Below are 14794 nucleotides of genomic sequence, written 5' to 3' on the forward strand. Positions count from 1 at the left end.
GGCTCAACCGAAACTTCCTTCTGTACTAAGGCCCATAGTTCATAAAATGGGATCTCTGCCAAGAAACCGTCTACATTTGGACACCAGAGATCGCACACTGCATTGGGTTGGAAAGGAGAATGTCATCTTTGGTATGCAAACATCCTGAGACATAAAACCTGAGATCCAGGAGCTCGGGGAACTGCATAGGTTAGGTCCAGTCCACAGGGAACACCCATATGTGGAAAGTCATGTAGCTTATCCTGTGGGCAATAACGGGAGGTTTTATATCTTAGGACCCCCAGGCACAGCCAGTGCCCTGCACGCTATGCCACAGGCAGGCTACTAAACCTTTGGTGAGTAACTGCCTGTTGCTGGATGGAAATCAGCCTGATCATGGATGGTCTTTGCTCTTGGAGTTAAAAAAGAGCCAGTGCAATACTCTGGTCACTTCCATAGAACCTCCCCACACCCCACCCCAACCCCCGTGAGAAACATGTCAGATAAGAGCTGTAAAAACTGAAGCAAGGAAAAAAATAGTATCAAGAGACAGTTGTGACTTCAGCTTTGCTTCTAGAGGAAAATGGAGAGTTCTACAACCCAGGAAGGAAATGGGACGGGAGAGGGTACAGAAACATGTATGTGTGTGTGTGTGTGTGTTGTATACACACATCTATTAATATAACACAAGACATATTGTCCCTTCTCAAACCAGTGCCCTGAACCTTTAGATACACAGGCACACAAAACTGAAGCAAAGTGTTTGCTGATGTCAATGAGACCTTATTAAGCCACTCTAGTTTGTGGTATTAGACATTCTTGAGCCTGGACACAGCAGGCCCCATCCTCCACCCATGAAGACAGATATGTAATGCAGGACCACGCTCCTTCTTGCAACCAGATCTCAAAAGTTTCAGAAAAGGTGGGGAGGAAGGCGAGGCAAAGACTCGACTGCCTCACTTACACAGACAGACTTTCTGGTTGTGTCTGATGAGGATTAGGAAGAAAGAGGCAAGGATTACTCCTAATTTACTGCCCCTGTCAAAACGCAGCTCGGAGCAAGGAAGCCAGCAAGCAGGCCACGAAAAGAAAACAAACCCAGAGAAAAGGCGAGCAGGGGACAAACCACATTCAATAATATTTATTAATTTGATTTTAAGTGGAAAAAGGACCCATTCCAATAGTTTGACTTCTTCCTATGAACCCTGGAATTTCCCCCCCAAACCTTGAAGTCCTAACTGTGAGGTAGATTAGAGCTGTTTTGTGCCTATTGTGAGAGATGGTCCAAGATGGTGCTTAGAGAGCCATAGTGAGGAGACAGGGATGAAACCTCAAACTTTTTTTTTTTCCTGGATTCCTGCTCTCAAACTAACCAGAGACACAGAGCCTGGAGACAGAGTGATTTGTGGAGGAACATGTCGATCATCAGGGTTAGGAAAGCAGTAGGAAGAAAGGGAGGGAGGGGTGCTCTCTTTTCCCTAAGCATACAGCACAAACATAGGCAGGGACTGGCAGGCCTCCAAGGCCATAGGGCTCCTCCCAGGGCCGTCAAGCACAGGTGGCCTGCCGTCCCAGCTGCTGAGGTAGTAGTGAAGTTCAAGGTGGGTCTTAGACAACTTCTCTCGGAAAGAGAGAGAGGACGGTGAAACCCATTTGGTAAGATTTCCCTTACACCTCGTGGTCTAGTCATCGGTTCTGGAGCGTTGGAGAGTTGAGGTTCCAGGGGACTCACTCTGAGTAGAAATCAAAGGCATTATAAAAATGTTGCATCCATAGCCGTTGCTTGTCTTTCTGGAGGAAAAAAAAAATCCCCAGAAGTCCTGCAAAAACGGAAACAATATTTCTTGGGGCAACCAGTCAAGAAGATGGGGATCAAGCACTGGAAGGAAGAGGGAAGTGATTCAGGAACCCTGAAAAGCATATTCACTTTTCAAAGATATAGGGACCATTCCCGCATCCCTCTACTCCACCCCCAAATCCCATAGGGTCCATCCTGCACCCTCCCTCCCCCCCAAGTCCCACCCTATAGTTCTAATCCAGTCCCTGAGGGAGGAAAGCAACTCCAAGCCAACTCACAGCTTCCTTGCTGGATCTTCACGGCCCTTCACGTGGGAAACGGACGCGCACCTTCATAGCCATCAAACCTTTGAGAGAGAGCGGGACTGAGGCCGAGGACTAGGGAAGTCCATTGCTGTCTATGGATATCCCAGACAGGTATAGAGATGCCTGGGTTCCCGAAGAAGGGAACTAAAAAAACAAAACAAACAAACAAACAAACAAAAACAAACAAACCCCAAACTAGAGGCGACCAGAGAGGTCAGAAACCTGCCGGAAGAGCAGCAACTGCCTGTGGGGGTCACCTGGTCCTAAGGTGCGCAATTATCCCCTTCCTCCCTTTTGCTTCAGACCCAGGGATTGGATCCAAGAAGAGAAAGGGCCCGTTTTAGTTCCTACCTCTTTTCTGTCCTCTCAAGACAAAGGCCACCCCCCACCCACACACACACCGCACCCCCATCTACATCTTCCCCTCCCCCAATCTCCAAACTCAAAAATAGAGACAGAGACGTCCCCACCCAGAGACTCCGGTCCCCCGCTCGTGTCCCCTACCTGTTGAGCGGTGGACTCTGCCTGGCTTCAACAGGGCTGGCTGGGAAGGTGACTGCGCGTGGCTCCTCCGGTCCACGGCCACCGTAGCTACACAGAAGACGACGGAAGGCGTCGCGAAAGTCCGGGCTGCGGCAGTAGATGACCGGGTTGAAGGCGGAGTTGGCATAGCCCAGCCAGTTCAGGGCGATGAAAACTCCGCTGGGAACTAGAGAGGGCCCCGCGAGTGCGCGCAGCACGTTGGCCAGGAAGAAGGGCAGCCAGCACAGAGAGAAGATGCCCATAATGAGACCTAAGGTGCGCAGGGCGCGGTGTTCCCGGAGTGGCAGGAGGCGCGCAGGCCGCCGGCCGCAGGGGGGCACTCCATCCGGTGCCGCGGGTGTCCCGCCTGTGGCAGGGGACGGAGAGCGCGACGGAGACGGCGGAGACTCCTCGGGCGAGAAGCGGCCCAGTTCCCGGCGCAGCAAATGCCGTTGGCGCTTAGCCACAACGAACACTCGAGCATAGACGAAGAGCATCACAAGGAGGGGAAGGTAGAAGGAGACGGAGGAGGAGAGCAGCGCATAGGGCATGTTGGAGGCAAAGGAACAGCAGCGCGGATTGGAGTGGCATTCCTGTGCCTCGGCATCTGCCCCTACACGCCACCACTGGCTCATGATGGGCGCAAAGGACACGGCAGCGGACACGATCCACACCAGGACAACTGCCGCGCGGGCGCGGCGCTTGGTAACCAGCGTGCCGTAACGCAAAGGGTTGGTGACAGCTAGGTAGCGGTCCACAGCCAGGGCGCACAAGGTCTCGATGCTAGCAGTTACACAGAGCACGTCCACTGACGTCCACAGTTCGCAACCAGTTTCGCCCAAGGGCCAATGGCCAGTCAGCGCCAATGTGGCCCCTGGTGGCATTACGAGGAGTCCCACTACCAAGTCAGCTGCGGCCAGTGAAGTCACGAACACGTTGGTTATGGTCTGTAGTCTCGGCGTGCGGGCGATGGCTATGATTACCAGCAGGTTGCCTCCCACCGTGGCCAGCGCCAGCAATGCCCCAGCCAATGCCGCTGCCCATGGTACTCCTGGCAACCCACTGGTGTTGGCTGCACTGGGGTCCAGGGTAGGGGCGTCCGACCACAAAGCCAGAGAGCCGTTTCTGTGAGGCCACGGAGCCATCTCGTGTGGCGCCTGGGGTGGGAAGGTTCCCCCTCCTCCCCAGACCCGCTGGCTTAGGGAAGGGGACAGTAGGGCTTGGGAGCGACTCTTCCAGCCTGGGCCATCTTCCCTAATTGCTGGGGTAAGTCTGTCAGCTTCCCTCCATCTCACCCCCCATGTACACCCTAGTTGCCGGGAGGAGTGGCTGCTTTTAAAGGAACAGCGTCCAATAGTCACAAGAGAGGCCTCTGGTGGGAATTGGAGGGTGGAGAGGGGCGTCCTGTCTTGACACTCCCTCAGCACCGGTTTCCTGGAGCTCAGCAGCTCCTTCCTGGCAGAACCTGAGGCAACCCTGCAAAGAAGAGAAACCCCCGCACCCTATCCTTTACCCAACAAGGAAGGCAACCATCCAGAAACAAACCAAAACAAAACCGAACAACCCAAACCATCCAAGATAGCCCCTCTTCTGCTTGGATGCTCTCCCTAAGGTATCTTATTGTTTGAGATAGTCTTTCTATATGTTGCCCAGATTGGTCTGGACCTCCAGATCCTTCTGCCTCAACCTCCCCAGTGCTGGGATTACAGATCTGTGCGCCACTATTCCCAACTCTAAGACTCTTTTTGTGAAGCCACCAACCAGAGGTGGCTGGCATCCTTTTCTCTCCCAGCTGATGAGATCCGTCCCCTTCCCTTTCCTCAATTTCGCTCACCCTCTGTCCCTGTCTGCTGTTTCAGTTCTTCTTCTTTTCAGTTACTGGAGACACCCGCTTGTTTCAGGAGTCACTCTAGTTTGACATGGCATCGTGTAGCTTGGGATGCTGAGGGCTTCTGGTTTCCATCTTCCTCCTGCACTGCCCAGTCCACACACCTTTCTCCTAGAAAATTTCTAGAAAAGTCCCTTCAAATTCTGAAGTGATAGACACATTAAAATGAGAGGATGGAGTTTTGGAGAGGGAGGGGTGTATCTCGGTGGTAGAGTGCATACTTAACATGCTTGAGGTCCAGCACAGAAAGAGAGAGAGAGAGACAGAGACAGAGAGAGACAGAGAGAGAAAGGATGCATTTGAGGCTGTCTAGCACAGTGGTTCTCAACCCGTGGCTTGCAGTCCCCACCGTGTTCACATATCAGATAGATATCCTGCATATCAGATATTTACATCACGAGTCAGAATAATAGTAAAATTACAATTATGGAGTAGCAACTAAAATAATGTTATGATTGGGGTCACTGCAACATGAGGCACTGTATTAAAGGGTCGCAGCCTGAGGAAGGGTGAGGACCACAGGTCTATCGCCACACTCAGTTATCCAAAGCTAATGTTTGTCACCTTCCCCATGGTAAAGAGTTCTCATCCACTTGCTGGAGATTTCTTCATAAGAAACTAGAGTCGAGGGAGTCATGTGTCTGCATGTGAACGTGTGGGTGCATCAGGTGTCTCCCTCTACTATTTTCCAGTTTATTACCTTGAGACAGGGTCTCTCACAGGGCCAGAAAGCTTTTGCGTTGGCTAGGACGGTGGAGTCTGGGCTTTTGAGATTCGCCTGCCTCTGCTTCCCAAGGCTGGCATCGTGGGTGTGTGCGGCCACATCCACCTCTTCACTTCGGTGCTGGGGATTTGAACTCAGTGCCCCTGGCTTGCAGAACAAACACTCTTACTTACTGTGCCATCTCCCGGGGCCCTCGTACTGCATATCTGGAGTGCATAAAAGGATAAGCCTGGTATTTTAATGCCTCTGAAGTTTCTTATACAGTAAGATCAGCGCCTCTGAGCCCCCTCCCTTCACCCAGACTTATAGGACCTGACCCTGTCATCCAATCTCCCAGTCAAAATTTTTCCAAATTGGATGTGGGCATGAAAGGCTTAGAAATAAGCCTCTGGGAGTTAGGGAAATGGCTAAATGAGTGAAGTGCTTGCCTTGCAAGCAGAAGGACCTGAGTTTGATGATTCCTGGGATGCGAATAAAGAAGCCTGAAGTGATGGCCTTCACATGTAATACCAGGGTTAGGGACGCCTGTCAAGACTGCTCCATGAGTTGTCTCATTTCCACCCCGAAACAATGGGGCAAAAGAGAGAAAAAAACAAATATAGTGGAAAATGCCTCCAGGGTACCCCCCTGGCATGTTCTTTTGAGTAGCTCAATATTTTAAAAGTGTCCTCTATAGCCACTGGTCCAGGCAATCCCCACGGGAGGCTGAACCAGGGGTTGGGAGTCAGAAAGGTTGGAAGGGGAAGAGAGAACCTAAAATTATCCCTGAGGAAAAAGGGCCAGCTGGGCTCCCAGGGACTCAGCAGCTCACTCACCCATGAGCAGGACTGTCAGGGGCTCTCAAGCAAAGGTTTTCCCTGTCCCATGGATGCAGCCGTCAGAGCTCCCTTCTGCTGCCCCTGCCCCTGCTCCTGTCCCAGCCATGCCAGGGTGGTGTGAAGGCTGCCTTTGGCTGTGGCTTCTTGCTGGTCATCAGGGTGATTGCACCCAAGTCAGGGTTTTGCAACACCCCAGAGCGCTGCCAGTTATCGCAAAGGGGTGTCATAAGATTCTCAGCAAGCAATCTCTAAAACAAATACATGCCATTTGGCTCTTCCCCCCACCCCACCCCCCTACCCCCAGGACATCAGAATAGGTTGGGGAAAGATATCTCCCCCAAGACATACTCAAGGGCCATCTCTGCTTTAGTCAAGGACCAAGCCCTGTTACTTGAAGAAAATGTGCAAAAATGTTTATAGTTTTGAAAAAGAGCAAGAGTCCCCAGTTGTAAGAACATACCGGTGTGTGGCAAATGATTAGTCCTGTAACCAAATATTGTGAGAATTAATGTGCTAGACCCCTGTTCCCAAATGTGCCTCCCCCATTCCTGGGAGGCAGCAGAGCCATGCCCAAGTACTCTGCCTCCTTCCTCGCCGCTCCTATTGTTTTGCTGTTTCGGTCTTTGAGATTATTCTCTCTCTCTCTCTCTCTCTCTCTCTCTCTCTCTCTCTCTCTCTCTCTCGTAATTTTATTGTAAGTTTTTAACAAACAATGTAGTCATCTTGTTCAACCATCACAATATAGAAAATGTAGATAACAGAAAGTGACTTCCATCCCGAGGTTCAATTCCTCAACAAGTAACTGCTATCGGATCTTATTAATCTTTCCAATAACATTTTATTGAGAGATAACTCAGGATGTAAAAGCATACTCTTTTTGCCTTTGTTTTCCACATGACTGTATCTCAGCCTGTGCTTTTAAGTTTTAACATAACTATATGACCTTAACTTATGACCCTTCTAGATGAACACACAAAAGATACCCATTTTTAGTATGAATGGACATAAAACTAGTCATCTACAAGTGGACACCTGATTTCCTGTCTTTATCCATAGATGATGTTGCAGTGTATAATTAATACCCTAGTCCTTTCATTCTTTTGCAGATGTATTTGTTTCTATGAACAGAATTGTTATAAATAAGGCATACATACACTTGTACGTTTAGAAGTCATTGCTCCATTTTTCTCCCCAGACAATATGTCTGTTTCCAACCTCACTATCACTTTTGGTGGCCAGCTGGGGGTTGCAAGCCAGTGGCCTGATGCCTCTGGGAAGCCATCCTAATGGCTAGGCCTCCGGGAATTAGCATTGCCTGTTCTGTAGAGGTCGTCCAACTCTGGATAGACACATACATTGCCCAGAGAGAGCGTTGCTCAGGCCCAGTCCCCCATGACCTTTGTTTTATGCCCTTGGAGGCAATCATAGTGAGTGTGGGCCCCTAAGATGCTGATGGTGGACCCCCAAGTTAGAAGCCCCAAGGATGTGTCTGGAAGAATAGCAATCTGTGGTGAGCAGAGGCAGCAGCCACTTGGTGGACAGAAGTTCTTAAAGTAGGAAGTTTTGTCCTGGAGAGAAGGCAGAAGCTGTGGTTCCATGGACATTGACACGGGGTGCTTGTATATGTATTTACACGACACGGCAGTAAGAAACCCACGAAGGCTTATGTGACTGTGGCCCGGTACCTTGTCTAAGACCACGTATGTTAAAGGTGAGTGTGTATAGTACATATATGTGTGTTTTCTATTTTTTGGTGCTTGGGCTTGAACCAAAGCATACTGAAGTGACTTATGAATAACAGCTAGGACTCTAGTCACAAGGCTCTGGGTCTCATCAAGTATTTCATAAACTGGACAGGGCAACACAGGTTCCAAGATCCCAGCAACCAAGAGCTAAAAGTAACAGACCTGAAGCTTAGAATATTCTTGACAAGACACCATGTTTGATGCTGGTCTGGGATACTTGAGGCTCAGTATTTAAAAAAATCTGGGGGTGGGGGGAGAACACTTTAAATGGGTTTCCCTTCTCCTTTCTAATGGTGCTGGCGATTTATGCATGCTGGGCGAGGCTTCTACCGCTAGGTTAGCCCCAGCTCTTGTTTTGCCCTTTTGTTTTACACAGGTCTCACTAAGTGACCAAGGTTTGGCCTTGGAATCACTTTGCAACCTAGGCAGGGCTTGAGTTTATCATCTTCCTGAGGAGATTTCATTAGTAGCTGAGATTACAGGGTACCACACTCGCCTCTCAAACAGTCATTAAAGATCAAATCCACTAGCAACACCTTATATAGTTATATACTGAGGTCCAGGGAAGAAAGCCAGGCACGTTCACAAGTGGCAAAAGCTAATTCCTAACAGGTATTAGCACACAGACAGAGGAGGCATGGGCTCTTTTGCCAGCATGTGTCCTCATTCCCAGCCAAACTGTGCCAGCAATACCTCTGTTCTGTCCTGGTTGGGACAACAATGGGCCACGGTCTCCCTGAAGTCAGGGAAGTCAACCAAAGCTGCAAAGAAGCCCTAATGGAAGACATTTTGTTTCCTTTAACACATGGCAAAGCTAACTCTACACACATCTGCATAAAGGTGAGAGGTTCTAATTTCAGGGGACATAAGATTCATGTCTAAGGGATAGGTTGGGACAAGGGCTTTCAACAAGAAATGGGTTGACAGAGCATTCTACTAGTGCCTTATGTTTTATTTCTAATTTGACTTAAATTTGCACGCTGGGGGTGGAACCCAGGGCCTCGTGAGCATGCTAAAGCGGGAAGCCTACTGCCCAGCTACACCTCAGCCCTGGTTCTTCCTTTTCAGGTCTTGATCATCCATGGAAGAAGGGATCAAGAATTGGTCTTCTAGGGCGAGAGAGAGAGAGAGAGAGAGAGAGAGAGAGAGAGTTAGTTAGTTAGTTCAGAGGTTAAAGGCACTTGTTCCTCTTCCAAGGGACATGAGTTCAGTTCCCAGCACCCACACCAGTTAACTCACAGCTACAAGTGATTTCATTGCCAGGGGATCCATCTGGCCTCCACATATAGACACACACACACACACACACACACACACACACAATAGACATACAAATAATAAAATAAAAATGAGCTGGTCCTTCAATTCCTAAGTGGGAAGAAAAATCCTCGCTTTCATCTCTAAAGAATCACTAAGCGCAGTGACTGTCAGAGACGCTCTTCCTAAGGCCAGGGGAAGGTCACAGCCATGGCTAAATCCCAGGCAGGAATTTTTAGGTCTTTGTCCAATAAGCAGCCTCTCCTCAAAGGCAAGAGGGAAGCCAGCCAGCGTGGAAAAGAGCGCACAGAGGGATCCTGTCTCCGGCAGAGAAATGTTTGATCACCCTTTTAGCTATGGCTTGGCTGGTGGGAAGTGGAGACAGCGGGGGACAGGGCAGATCAGTCATGCCGTTTGGGTCCCTTGTCCAGACTCTCCTTCTTCCATAGGAGGGAAGACTCAAACAAGGCCAGAACCTCTCTGGTGAAAAAGAAGCTGGAACCACGGAAGGAAGTAGTTTGGCTATACTGCTCTGATTAGACTGCATCTCCCTCCTTTTCCCATGGAGCCTGTGTTAGGGAAAGGAGATGAGCTGAGATCAGAGGGGCAAAGGGCAACATAATGAGGAAGGTCTCTCCTCCAGGTAAGTCAGGATGAACCTTCCCGAGTAACAAAAGCTCATCAGAAAAGATGCTGAACATCCAGAGTGTCGGCAGAAGATGCTAGGTCAGAGGGAGGGAGGGAGGAATAGCGAGAGGAGGGAAGGGAGGGAGGGGTAGAGCTTTAGCCTGGGGTTTGCAAAGTCCGAGATCAAGCCTCCAGCACCCCAAGTCAAAACAAAACAATAGAACCAAACCAAACACAAAGACTGGGAGAAGGAAGGTAAGAGAGTCAGAATCAGAGAGGACTAGGCTTCCCCAGAGCATCAAGGGAGGGTGGCTTTGCTCATAGCAGCAGTCTGTCTGCTAGAGCAAATGGGTGGTCCTGGAAGGGGTGGGGAGCAGGGAGACAAAGAGGAAGGGAATGCAAACCATGCCCGGAATGTCAATTCTGTCCTGAGATGTGGGACTGTGGGGAGGCAACTCCGGCTTTCTCAAGTGAGCTTCACATTTTGCTAGCTAGACCTTATAATAGTTTCCAAATGATGTCATTTGGAAGGCCAAGGGCTCCCGTGGCTCCCAGGAGCCTGGTTGATACAAAAGAGTACCAAGATGAAATGGAATCAACAAGGAGAAAGGTCCTAGCAATCAACAAGGAGAAAGGTCCTAGCATGGGCTCTGTGGCCTTCCTCCACTCTCTCACCCTCTCACAGGATGGAGAAGGAAGAGATAACAAGCCATTGGAATCTGTTTCATGCGGTGGCAATGTTAAGATTTGGGGACAAGACGAAGCCATTGTTCTAAGGAACCCAAAGAGGGCTGATGACATTCTTTGGATGGCCATACGTTTAGCAGAGGTAGGTACCCAGTGAGGCAGAAGCATCCATGAGAATGCTCCCCCATTCAAGCACACACAGAGATAAGCATAACTCATGTGAACAGAGCACAGACACTGCTCATATAAATATCATACTAGAGATACACACACTCTAGGACATATGTACATGCTCTTGAAAACTTAGATGTGTGTTCTAACAGACTCACTGTTACCATAGTCACAATCACAGCCATGTACACCCAAACCAAGCACACACAATCACAGGTGTGAGCCAACATCCCATTGCAAAAAGGCCGGAGACTGCTGTACCCTACATGGGCATGCCTTATCCACTGAGCGAGCTGGGAACAAAATGCCAAAGCTCAGGGCTGCAAAATTCTCCAACCCCGTATAGAAGCAGGAGGAGGTCAGGGGCCGGCACACTTGGCTGCATCTCACCACTCATCTCTCCGTAGCTGTGCTGACTACACAGGACTTCAGGTCTTGAGTCTGTCATGGGAAAGTCCTTTTAAGACATGAAAAGCAGAGCCTAAATTAAACCCAAGCATGGGTACTGCTTGCTCAGAGGAAACAAGTCACTGCCTGGCTCTACTCTGTTGCTATTCGTCCCAGGGAAACTCTGCAAACAAATGTCTTTTCTTTTCCTCTCTGTCTCTCTCTCTGACTCTGTCTCTCTCTGAGTATGGCCTAGAGCTGAACAGTGGGTCCATGCCTTTAATCTCAATCCCAGCACTCAGGAGACAGAGACGGAGGCAGGCAGATCTCTGAGTTTGAGGCCAGCCTGGTCTGCAGAGCAAGTTCCGGATAGCCAGGGCTACAGAAAAATCCTGACCTGAACCCTGCTCCACAGATGGGAAGCAACCATGGGCTGGGCATCAAGGGGACACTTGAGATGCTGAGAGGTACCAGACTGTAGAAGATGAAGGAAGCTAGTTCCTACAGCACAAGGGCAGAGAAGAAAGTTGAGTATCCACAGGGGCTGATTTCCAGTGAAGGGGAAATCACTGATTCAATAAATGTCACCGAGAAGAGACCTGTGTATGAAGGTTAATAGGTGATAAGAGTTGTAAGGCCACAGGAAAGAGAAATGGCATTCTAGGTAGTGGGAGTGTCACAAACAGAAGTGTGTAAGGTTACAGGTTGCTGTAGATCCTGTAAGCTGCCTTATGTAACCTTGGGAAGGACACCCACTGACAGTGAGCACTCTCAGTGATGGTAATACAGGCCTTACCTCCACCCATTTAGTATTCTTTATGCTTAAATGCAGATGTAAGGCTCGTGCCTTGGTACTCACTCCTCCTGCTGAGTCTAACAAAAGTAATGGCTTGGGGGCTGCAGATGGTCCAGATGGATGAGGTGCTAGTTGTGAAAGAATGAGTGAGGACCAGAATTCGAATCCTCAGCATCGTAGTGAACACAAGGGTGAGGCTGCTCTCCTGTCATCCCAGTGCTAGAGAGGTGGAGACAGGGGATCCAAAGAGCAAGATGGCTAACTAGATTAGTGAAATTGTTGAGCTCTGAATTCAAGCGAGAGACCCTGCCTTGATATATACATATCTCACACAAAGCAATCCTGGAAGCAATCCTGATGTCAACCTCTGGTCTCCACATTCATGTATAAGTATGTGTAGCTATATAGGTTGAACATATGTACAGGTATACATACCATGCATACATATACACAACAAAAAGTAATGTCTTTCCTCGGGTGTTTTCCTCTGTCTTCCTGTCTTTCTGTCTCTCTGTCTTTCTGTCTCTTTGTCTCTTTTTCCAAATGTTTGTTTTGTCTGGTCTGGAAGTTTGATGTGATCTTCCTTCCTTTCTCCTGAGTGAGGGAGTCATCATTGGATTATATAGTCTCCTTCTTGAAGGGTATTATGAGACCATGGCTCTTCCCCTCTCTCTCTGCTTCATGGTCATGAGGCAGGCAGTTTTGCATCCCTACTGTGATGTGTCACCTCACCAGTTGATTAATAAACTATGGGTTGAAATCTCCAAAATCATAAATCCAAACAAACCTTCTTTTCTATTTATCAATCGATTGTCTCTGGTATCTGCCGCACTACAGAAACTGAACACAGTAGGTGTCTTAGTAAGGGTCTTATCGTTGTGAAGAGACAACATGACCAAGGCAATTCTTATAAAGGGAAACATTTAATTGGGGCTGGTTTATAGTTTCAGAGGTTTAGTCCAGCATCATCATGGCAGGAAGTATGTCAGCATTCAAGGCCAACATGGTGCTAGAGGTCTGAGACAAGAGTTCTACATCTTGCTCTAAAGGCAGCAGTAGGGGACTGTCTTCCAAAGGCAGTCAGCAGGAGGTTCTGATTACACACTGGGCAGAGCCTGAGCATAGGAGACTCAAAGCCCTACACAAAGACACATTTCCTCCAACAAGGCCACTCCTCCTCCAATAAGGCCACACCTCCTAATAGTGCCACTTAAAGCTGAGAGTCCTGAAAGCTAGTGGCCAGTTACAGCTGTGGTTTCAGTTTAGGTTGAAATGATAGGCCTCTGCAGAATGGTGTGGAACTCTAGTAGGTGTGTGTGTGTGTGGGGGGGGGGGGGCGCGGGGGTTCTCTGTGTGTAGCCCCAGATGTCCTGAAACTCCCTTTGTAGACTAGGCTGGCCTTGAACTCAGAGATCCATCTGACTCTGCCTCCCAGGTGCTGGGATTAAAGGCATGTACCACCACATCTTCAGACAAATAGAAATGGTAGAACTCATAGTAATTTATTGATAATATAGTAACAAAAAGAATGTATAAACTATTATATATAGTGTACACTGTATGCTAGATTCTACATATGAAAGAAGGAAGAGAGAGACACACACATACATAGAAATTCATAATAAGGGTTAGTTGATATAATTATGGAGGCCAAGAAGTCTCATCACCTCCTATCTGAAAGCTGGTGTGATATAGTTTAGGCTAATTCTGAAGAGCCTGAAAACCAGGAGTTCCAATATTTGAGGTCAGAAGAAAGGGATGTCCCTGCTCAAGAGAGATAAAATTCGACTCTTCTGTGTCCTTTTGCTTTATTGTGGGTCTCAATAGATTGGATGATACTCCTGCTGCTATATCGATGAGGACAGATTTTCTTCACTCAATCTACTTATCAAATGCTAATATCTATCAGAAACTGCCTCCCTATTCAGATGAAATGTTTTACCAGATATCTTGTTACTATTCTATTTCTGTGACAAAACATGGCCAAGACAACTTATCAAAGAGAGTGTTAATTTGCGGGCTCATGGTTCTAGTGCATGACCATCATGGTGGGGAACATGGCATCTGGAAGGCAGGCATGGTAGACATGGCAGACATGGTACTTGAACAGTAGCTGAGTGCTTACATCTGCTCTACATGCAGGAGGGAGGAAGAGATGAAGATGAAGAGGAGGAGGAGGAGGAGGAGGAGGAGAAGAAGAAGAAGAAGAAGAAGAAGAAGAAGAAGAAGAAGAAGAAGAGAGAGAACAGTAACAGTAACTAGGAATGGTATAGACTTTTGAAACCTCAAAGTCCTCTCCCAAGTGACACACCTCTTTCAACAATGCCACACCTCCTAATCCTTCCCAAACAGTCCCATCAAGTGAGGACCAAGTATTTAAATATATGAGCCTATGGGAGCCATTCTCATACCAATTTGGGCCTCCCTTAGCTGAGTTACATAATAGTGACACATAAAATTAGTCATCACAATAAGCAGTCTTTTATAGCTTTTGTGTGTTGAAGCTTAGAGGGGCTACTGACCAGTCATAAACCTAATGGTGTACACTGACCTCCCAGTCTTGGCTTTCAGTTAGGTTCCTTCCTACTATACTGAGCTTTGGGACCGGAAAAGTAGACTTCATCTCGGAACACCTGTATCCACTGAAATGTTTTTAAAATCACTAGTATCCTTCCTTGAAAGAATGGACATAGGGGATGATCTTCAAGGGGACAAGGACTTGAATAGGTACCTATCCAAAGATGTATAAATGACCAGCACCAGTGTGAAGACATGCTAAGTACCATGAGTTATCAGGGAAAGGGAAATCAAACACAGACTGAGGCCTGACTTTATGCTTAGTGGGATGACTAAAATTAAACATGGAGAAAACAAGTATTAAAAAAGGCCATCGAGGGAAGGGGACCCTCATGCAATTGCTGCAGGGCTGTAACTGTAGAAAATGTTTTGTTTCACAGGAAGTTAAAGACTAACCTCACAATACCATGAGAAGTGGAAAAAGGGACCCAAACAGAAACCTATACACCATGTTGATTGCAGTCAACAAAATAGCACAACACTTGGAGGATGTCTACAAAGGGGTTTTCAGCT

General features: G+C 48.1%; 1 protein-coding gene and 1 long non-coding RNA gene across 7 annotated transcripts; one reads left to right on the plus strand and one right to left on the minus strand.

Moving 5' to 3' along the window:
* Positions 1 to 1105: 1105 nt before the first annotated feature.
* Adrb3 (adrenergic receptor, beta 3) lies at positions 1106 to 6175 on the minus strand. 5 transcript variants are annotated; one of them, XR_003947220.1, is made up of 5 exons: positions 6032 to 6175; positions 4439 to 5363; positions 2587 to 4080; positions 2056 to 2226; positions 1317 to 1858 (listed from the first exon to the last, which is right to left on the minus strand). XR_003947220.1 is itself a non-coding variant. In NM_013462.3 (4 exons), the coding sequence occupies exons 2-3, from the start codon at positions 3747 to 3749 to the stop codon at positions 2084 to 2086; spliced, it is 1203 nt and encodes a 400-aa protein (NP_038490.2). In that variant the 5' UTR covers positions 3750 to 4080; positions 4439 to 4918; the 3' UTR covers positions 1106 to 1858; positions 2056 to 2083. The 5 variants fall into 5 exon arrangements, 3 of the variants coding, with proteins under 3 accessions (NP_038490.2, XP_030099106.1, XP_030099107.1); XR_003947219.1 differs by having other exon boundaries at positions 4439 to 5422; NM_013462.3 differs by lacking the exon at positions 6032 to 6175 and having other exon boundaries at positions 1106 to 1858; positions 2056 to 2123; positions 4439 to 4918.
* On the plus strand, positions 4739 to 14559 carry Gm45470. Of its 2 annotated transcripts, XR_001778543.2 has the most exons (4): positions 4739 to 7745; positions 9486 to 9679; positions 10349 to 10492; positions 13847 to 14559. It is a non-coding gene; the product is annotated as a predicted gene 45470 (long non-coding RNA). The 2 variants fall into 2 exon arrangements; XR_001778544.2 differs by having other exon boundaries at positions 4739 to 9679.
* Positions 14560 to 14794: the final 235 nt, after the last annotated feature.

This window comes from Mus musculus, chromosome 8 (genome assembly GCF_000001635.26).
Source record: "Mus musculus strain C57BL/6J chromosome 8, GRCm38.p6 C57BL/6J".
NCBI lineage: Eukaryota > Metazoa > Chordata > Mammalia > Rodentia > Muridae > Mus > Mus musculus.

What these genes read in the sequence shown, in the direction of transcription:
- Adrb3 (NM_013462.3), bottom strand. Translation starts at nt 3,749, where the DNA reads ATGGCTCCGTGGCCTCACAGAAACGGCTCTCTGGCTTTGTGGTCGGAC. An exon ending in CAGAGTCCACCGCTCAACAG is followed by an intron (nt 2,124 to 2,586) that starts GTAGGGGACACG and finishes TCTCTCTCAAAG; the next exon opens with GTTTGATGGCTATGAAGGTG.